Source organism: Limulus polyphemus, unplaced genomic scaffold (assembly GCF_000517525.1).
Source record: "Limulus polyphemus unplaced genomic scaffold, Limulus_polyphemus-2.1.2 Scaffold772, whole genome shotgun sequence".
Taxonomy (NCBI): Eukaryota; Metazoa; Arthropoda; class Merostomata; order Xiphosura; family Limulidae; genus Limulus; species Limulus polyphemus.
In genome coordinates, this window is record NW_013666382.1 from 242349 (window position 1) to 251300 (window position 8952).

Sequence of the window (8952 nt, forward strand, 5' to 3'; positions counted from 1 at the left end):
ATGTGGCCTAACCAGTGACCTGTACAATGAAACTATAACCTTTTTAGACTTGTATTCAATATTTCTATAGATACAACCTAAATTCATATTTGCTCTACTACTAGCTATAGCACACTGCTTGATGGCTTTAGAGACTGATCAACTATTACACCAAGATCCCTTCCTTCATAACACTATTAAGGTTATTCCCATCTAAATTATAGTTATAATTCAAGTTATGATAACCCACATGCATTATCTTGCGTTTATTATAATTAAAACCCATCTGCCATTTATTTGCCACACTCACTAAATGATCGAAATGCTTTTGTAAATCAGCAGCATCCTCTTCACAGCTAGCAACACCCAAGACCTTAATATAATGTACAATAATATAATGTACAAATATAAAGATTTCATCCTAAGTCTATTGCAAATCCTTTTCTTCTTGGTGTTTCCAAAGATCTTTGGCATTAAATTTATATGTGTAGGTGTTTACTCACTACAAATAACCTGTATTAACATATGTATATGAAGAACAGATAAATTAATATTACCAATTATTTATTACATATTGATCAGAGGATATACTGTATTTTTCAAGAGTTGCTTATGTATGGTATAATTCCCCTGAAGTGGGTGTAACTCAGTGACATGTGGCACTTCTAAGAAGAGACTGGGCTTTATGCTTCTTTTTCACTAGAATAAAAAAATTGTGGTGATAAGAAAAAAAATATAATTAAAGCTAACAGTAAGAATTTTGCTGCTTAGTATTTGTGTATATCATACATTTTAATTGTTTTTGATGTTTTGGTTTTAATGTTCATGTATGATATTGTTTAAATTATTCTTCAAACTCAAAATTTTCTTTTTTTCTGGTTAAAAAATGAAGTCTACCTTAAGTAACGTTAAATATTTCTCAAAATATTTTTCTAACAATTAAAACACTTAAGATAGATATAGCTAAGAAGATTGTCAAGGGATTAATTTCAGCTGGTATGCAGCAGTACCAGCAAATTATTTCAAAAGCTGTATTCTTCGAATATAATGGTTTTTATACCAGATTATAAAGATTAAATATGTTACTATAGAACATTTATTTTCAATACTTATTATGCTGTTAAATTATAAAACATCTTGGAAAAATTACATGGGGGGAGGGTGTAGTGTTTGTATTTATATGTTCATCCTGCAAGCATAATGGGTACTACCATAAAGTTTTTGGTAAATCCAACCTGTGGCATCCAATCCCTAATTACTGATTTGTTTATGTTAATGAACTTTTATTAATGCTTTGGTTTGGTTTAAATTTCGTGCAAAGCTACCCAAGGGATATCTGGGCTAGCCATCCCTAATTTAGCAGTGATAGACTAGAGGGAAGGCAGCTGTTGACACCAACCACTGTCAACTCTTGGGCTACTCTTTTACCAATGAATAGTGCTATTGACCGTCACATTATAATGCCCCCATATGTATTGGAACATGCTTTAAAGTAAGTTTAATGTATTAGCAATTGATGTGTTCGAAGGAAAACGAAGTTTGATTATAAACAAAATTACGACACTTATGATATACAATAAACAATGTTGTATATCATAAGTGTCGTAATCTTATTTATAATCAAGTTTAATGTAGTCCTTCATTCAAAATATTTTAAGCAACTAGTTTTATGGATGAATATTATCTTTGCAAACAGGATAACACTTCGATCATACTAGCTTAGCTGTAAATTTGGTGCTTAAATTAATGTTATCAGTTTTGAAATGTAAACTTCTTTTATCTAGATTGAAACAGTGTCATCTAACACAATGTGCAATAATTTGCCAAGTGAATCAAAGGACTCCTTAACACCTGGAAATACAAGTGATGATAAGGATGCATTGAGGGTCACAGATATTGAGCAGTAAGTCCAATTAGTTATTTTTTAATTCATTATGTGTTAATTTTTTTATAATTAAAATCATTTTACATTCTTTTTCTTAATAAAATTATCAGAAAGTAAAGAATTAAACTTCAACTATTATTTCGGTGTTCACCTCTTTCATTTTATGTCTGAATTACCATTGACTTAACTCTTTTAACGTGTAAAATCTCTTTTAATCTTAAAAAAATCATACACTATTAGGTAAGTGAGGAGTTTTTAAATATTACTTGAAGTGTCTTCTCAATAAACAATATATGCAGGGTGTTTGTTAAAAAAGTTTTGCACTTAAGTGTGTCACATCTCACAAACATTATGCCATAAGAAGGTGAAATTACACGTGTCACATGTACCCCCACAACTAGATATTGGTTGGTGTTAGGTCCAGTGAATGAGATGGTCATTCACAAGAAAAGTGGTGTGAAATAATTCTGTTCTGAAAGTGCTCCTGCAAGATGTGTTTCATCCAATTACTAATATTTAAAAGACTACACACTAACACCCCTGTGACAACAGTGGCATTTGCATCTGCATGATGCTCATAACCCTTTCACCATATAATTAGCTCTCACGGTCAGTCAGTCCCCAATCATTGTCATTTTTCCATTGAAAAACATAATAAATTAGCAGTATATTTCGCTGTATTATGCATTATGATATATAAGACACACTTACATTCTATATCTTGATGTTATGTCATCAATAACTTACCTAAATTATGGTAGAAACACAGAAAAAATATGACAATCAGCTAATATCTATATGAATGGGTGACTCCTGTTGTCTGCTGGCTTGGGCCCTAGCTGAGGGATTGTTTATACCTGTGTTTCCCATTCACGCTCCCGTATGTCAGCACACTCGGTATCTGGCAGTCAATTCAAGCTTGTGAAGGGTTGTTACTTTCCAATGTAGATGGAAAAATGTTTTGATAGGCATGGAGAAAAGTCAGTCTCCTCTGTTAATGACAATTAATCTTCTAACGACTATAGTATGAAAAGGTTAACATACTCGTGCTGTATCTCCTTCGTATGCCATAATGTTTGTGAGATATGATGTGCTAAACTGCAGAACTTTCTTTATGATCTCCATATAGAATCAAAGCTAAAATGTATACAAAACAAATAAAAAAAATTGAAGAAAGTTATATATATATATCAAGAGAGAGAGAGAGTCAAATATAGAAAAATAATCAAATTACTATTTAGAATCCAGTATAAAAAACAAAAGTATATGGAATCAAGTAAAAATAAAAACTTATAGATGAAATAAAAAAACAATATATATATAATAAAATAAAAAGAAACACATAAACACCACAATAAGAATTTAAAAGCTACATAAGCAAAAAATAGGGAACTCTTATCTTTGGGCTTTATGTGTTCTTCAGCAAAAAATGTATTGATTGGGAAGAGAGCATTTATTAATACTACTACATAGTAGGCCTAGTAGTTATAGTGTAGAGCTGTGTATTCTAAGGTTACACGATTTGCATCCTATTACTGCACAAATGAAATTAATGCTTTGCACTGTTGGTGAACTGTGAGAGTCATGGTCAGTTCTCATTCAGTTAGAGTAGTACCCCCTAGTTTGCAATACATACGGCCATTCAGGCAAAATTAAAAGCAGAAAATATAGTGATTTGAGCAATTTTTACTTCACTGAGGAAAAACTGTTAGCAGAAATTTCTTACTCATAACCTCATTTGGGCAAAAATTGTACAGCCCCCATCCGAAAAATCCCCCATATGCCTATTACTTTGCTGGAGGAATTTCATCTTTTTAGTTGGCTTTACCAATCAGGAATACATGGTCCATCTGTATTTGTTTATTTATCACCAATGAAAGTGAACATATTTCATGGATTAAATAAAAAGTAATTCATGAGGAAATGCAACTTTACATGAGGGAATGTAATCTTCCTGATAGCTGCACACACATATAGCTGAAACAAACAAATTGATACCCAATTTCATTTATAAACACAATTAGTTAAGCATTGTAGGTGAAAAGAATTCAAAAATAATAACTGTGCTATGTTATACTTAACCCTTTTGGCATGGAGTTGCCGTGTGGCAACCACATAATGCAGTTTGAATTTCCCACTAGAAATGTGAATCAAGTGCGCAGAATCAATAGACAAAGCCTAATCTGCACAGATGATGATCTCGGCTGCCAATTCATATCCAACATAGCAGATGTTGCTATTCAAAACATTGGTAATATTTGTAATTGAAAAGTGTTTATTTTTATGGGAAAATGGACCCAAAATGACATCAAATTGCTCCAGCAGTTTTATACTTGAAGAGACAATTGAACTTGTGCAATCTGACGATTATTCTGGCTCTGAACCTGAATTATCTGATGATGATTTTGAGCATGAAATGACTGAAAAAAGAATGTTCCTAAAGTGTTAAGTGATTTTAGTATATCCTGTGTGATATCTTAGTACTGTGGAGAACTGTGGGTGTCATTAAGGGAATGTAGTTGTTGCTGTAAGTTCATCCATTCTTGTTAATACAAACTTCCAATATTAAAATTATGATATGAAATAGTTCAACTTTTATAAGTTATTCTAAAGTAAAAGTAATATATTAAGTGTTCATTCCAGAATATTTTTTATCTTATCAAGAAAAAAAAAAGCTTAGGTTAAGTACCATTCTAGCTAAAGAAATTTATAATATCTATAATGTGCTAAAAGAGTATTTCAGAAATATTATTTATTTTTATTTGTGATTATTCACTTGTTTTCATGTGCATTGTCTTTAGAGTCTTTGGATTTCCCAAACATTATACAGACACAGGTAACATTCCCCTGGGGCGACGTCAGCAACTGCTGGCCAAGGCCTGGAGTGTTCCTATTATGAAGCACATCTTCATGCCCCTCAGAAACTTTTTTAAAACTTTTTCACTACCCTTTGTGCCACAGCTTTCTCCAGCTTCAACAACAGACATTCTTCCTGATTCCTCATCATCCCTTACCACATGTACAAACAATTGTGTAAGACCATAAATAGATGTCTTTTGTAAATGTTAAAAAATAACACAGGATGATATAGTGTTGAACTAGACATAATAATATTGTTTATAAAAAGTCTATGTTTGTAGGCAGTGAAGAATTAAGCATATGAATGATAATGAAGAGAAAATGTTTATACTTTGTGACCAAGAGAAAAAAAAAATAGTAAATTGGCATTCGATTTTTTTACACAATTATAATGAAAGTTAACAAAACACTGCTTCAAGAGTTATCCACTTAAGGGTTATACAAAAAGTATTTTTAGCTTTCGTGCAGAAAAATTCAGCAATAGGTTTTAATAAATCAGTGTGATTTATAGAAGCTGCTAGATACCCATTTTTTATGAACAAATTATATATATATCTGGGAGAAGTCAATGAAAATCATTTGTCACAACTGGCTTCTTTTTGTCATTTGGAAAGTAGCAACCTAAGTGTTAACATATAATAGTTGTTTAGGTCATATCAAAGTGTCAGATAAGATGGTTTCTGTTGTTACTAACATAGCTGATTTATTGTTTTTTAAATAATACAGTTTTCTTTAAAACCTTTTAGAATAATATTTATTATCTAAATTTAATGAAACTCATTGAAAGTTTAGTTACATAACTTCATAAACTGTTTTTGCAAGGCTTCTCATCTTTAGGGGTTTATCCCTTCTTGCCTTTATCTTAGGCATTATAATTTATGAGAAATTACCTTTATATAATGATGTATTCTGTGACATGTAATTTAGTTGATATCTAGCAGAATACACCTTGTAACTTCACAACATTTTAGGTTAAGGTTATTTTCATGTTTCTGAATTTTTTATACCACCATCCAGTTAGAGTTTGGAATTCATTTTTAACTTATAATTTAAACAGAAAAGTTGGTTAGAGCATATGGTATTTTACAAACATTACCTTCAGCCAATACATTGCCTAAATATGGAAGTTTGTAACAGAATAAGGCTTGCAGTGAATTGTTTACATAAGGAATATTACATTGTCTTTACTTCTAAGGTATTGTATAATACAGTAGGGAATTTATGGTACTTAGATCATTTTAGCAGCCTAGTATTTCGGGTTATATGTCACTGCTGTTTTATCCAACTCTGTAACTAATGATGTTCTGCATAAAAACAGAAATAATTACATCCAGCATAAAAATGGAATATATTTTCACCTGTTCTATTTGCTGATTTACAGAATTTTTCAAAGTGAAGAAAACTACATTTAATAGAAAAAAAATTATTTTATTGATGTTTACTGCAATAGATACTTTAATTAGTAAGGAAAGTGTACGTTCCAATACTGCTGTGTTTGATCACCAGACATAAATGGGTTGAATGTAACAAAACAAATACAATTACTTTCCTGAACAGAAAAAAAAAATGATACAAAAAACACAAAAAATCCTGGTATAATTTGCATAAAAAGGAAACTAATTGGACAAAACACTGGTTGTGTTACACAAAAAAAGAAAAGAAAATAGTGCCTAGTTGTGTGCATGAGCTTTGTTAATGACATGAAGAGCGTGTTTCTACAGCATGATAACTGATATTCTTAGGTGTGTGTTACTGTTTAGTTATCATAAAATGATAACTTTCTTTCACTTAAACAAGAGGCCAAACTGCAGCATTCCTCTAAAAGGAGTTATTGTACTGTGACTGCCTAATATTTTAAGGTATATTGTATTTAACATTCCATAACATGAACTGATCCAACACTACACTTTGTACTTTTTTAGCAGTTTGAATAATATTTTGATTACTCTGTGGACAGAAGTTTTTATTTACTTTACTGTCTCTGAGAAATGTAGAAAGACTAAAAGGCAAAAATGATTATTCAAGTGATAAAACTTGAAACTGTACTTGGCTCTAAAAATTTTTCTTTTCATCTACTAAGTTGAAACAAATGTTAACAGTACTTATTAAAATTATCTTATAAATTTCACATTTGAACGAAATTAATATTATAATACAATTTTAATCTGACAAAACCCTGCATGGCTTTTCTTGTAAAAAATAATGTATCTTACTGTGTTATAGTTTTTTACGTCCTAAGTATGAGAGGATTAGAAATTATATGTACTAGTGATTTTTGACTAGTGAAGGAAAATATTATTAACCATGGTGTTTAAAGGGTATATAGTTTTATATTTTTACCAAGAAAACAAAAATGAATTAAAATTGTAACACATTTTGCAACACTTTTTTTAAAAGTCTTATTTAATTTTTACTCATCAAATAGCTCTAACGTAATACAGCAAACCATCATATAAATCCATTCATTTTGCCATCTTACTTAAATACTTATGTTTGTGAAAAGATTTAAATATTGTATTCAGATTTTGCTTTAAAAGCTGTTTAAGTCTTTATTTTCCACTTTCTTTTTTAAATAACTGTTAGCATTTAATTATTTATTGTTTGATTGTAGTTGAAGTAATGTAGCATATGGGAGAGAGGGCTAGGCAAAAAATAATAAATGTGTATTGGCTGTTAGGTAGCTGAGCTACAGCTTTTATTATTTTAGTGAGTTTTTTTTCTGAGTTTGCTTATGCTTCATCAACAGTAGAATAAAAAAGTGCATTATTAAAAATTTATAGTTATGGTTTTTCTAACCCTAATGACTGTGTAACCAACCCATTATGTTGCATGTGAAATCTGAAATAAAATCTTTAATTTTGATTTGTTCCCAATAAAATCTAAATGGTATGAATTTTATATTTTATGTATACTTCCTAAATTAAATTTACCTAACACTTAAAAAGCTACTGAATGTAGTAAAAATGATATATTTATTTGTTAAAATAAAATTCAAACAGCTGTATAGCTTGGGAAAATGTAATATTCATACTTCTTTCTGTTTGTGCTTTAATATTAGAATTTGATTATTGTTGCAAATGATTATTCATTGCTGTTAATATGTCAGTATCTGATCTTTTATATTGTTACAATAGCTATAGTTTATAAATAATTATTCAGTTGTTGTGCATATTGTTAAAATAGATAGTTGTCCTTGTTGTTCACATGCTAGTGCTGGTTCTTGTTCAAGCAGTTAGCTATAATTTGATTTTGTTTTTCCCAATAATGTGTGGCTTCTTTATTTTTCAGTTTTTGGTATTACTATCAATTTCTACTTTTCATAGCTTACATTTTTAACCATTAAGGTATAAGATTTTAATTTCTTGTTCTTGGTTATTTATTGTTTTAGACTTTCAGATTACACAATCTATATTTTTAATAGAAGTGTAAATTTCTCCTGGTAATAAGTACGTCATATCTCTTTGAGTAACATTACATTGATGTGATGTTATATGGAAGTTTAAGTAAAGTTATCTAACAAGTTTTACATCACCCATTTGTACATTTTGATAGTGGTAACATGTCAGAAATAATTTAAGGTAGTTGAACAGAGAAGAGTTATATCATTCGTGAATGTAAAATCATATATATATGTAACTTCCTTTACCACAAAAAAAAAACAGTAAGATTATCATAATACAATTTTTTATATTGTTATGGCCATTGGCTTTGTGTTATAACCAATCTCATGTTGTTATCAAGTTGAATGTTTTCAAGAAAATGCTATTATTAGAATGTAAAAAAATATATAAAATTTGATAGTAAACTCAATGAAATCCTGGTGGTACATTCAGATGTTTGTGATTTTTTTTAAATGTAATATTTTACTTGTGTTGAAAAATGATCATGAAAATGTGAGAAATATGTAGATATATTTTAGTATAACTGAAATAATGTTTTTGTGATTCTTTTTAAACCTAAATTTTGTGACATCTTTGTTATTTTAGATTGCTAAAAAGGACAGTGGTTAAAGTCATTTTATTTTTTGTGAAACTCATATGTCATTTAATATTTTTGTGTTCCCTACAGGTAAACAAAAAAATCATACATAAGTCAATACCATTTGATGTTACTTTTTGGTAGCTGTTGTATAGTTTCTATGTTTGTGTTAACTGGTAGGTTTATGTGAAACATGGTTATGTTACTGCTTTAGTAAATGGTAATAAAAAATTATTGCAGTTGGCAACATA

At 29.7% G+C, this 8952-nt stretch overlaps 1 protein-coding gene across 1 annotated transcript in view; it reads left to right on the top strand.

The window, feature by feature from the left end:
* Positions 1-8384, top strand: part of LOC106460451 (DNA (cytosine-5)-methyltransferase 3B-like) — a 34580-nt gene extending 26196 nt beyond the window's left edge. The window contains exons 16-17 of the mRNA XM_013920146.2: positions 1764-1882; positions 4666-8384. Coding sequence (XP_013775600.1) covers positions 1764-1882; positions 4666-4909 — 363 coding nt within the window. The 3' untranslated portion in view covers positions 4910-8384. The remainder of the gene's footprint in view (positions 1-1763; positions 1883-4665) is intronic.
* The last annotated feature ends 568 nt before the right edge of the window (positions 8385-8952 follow it).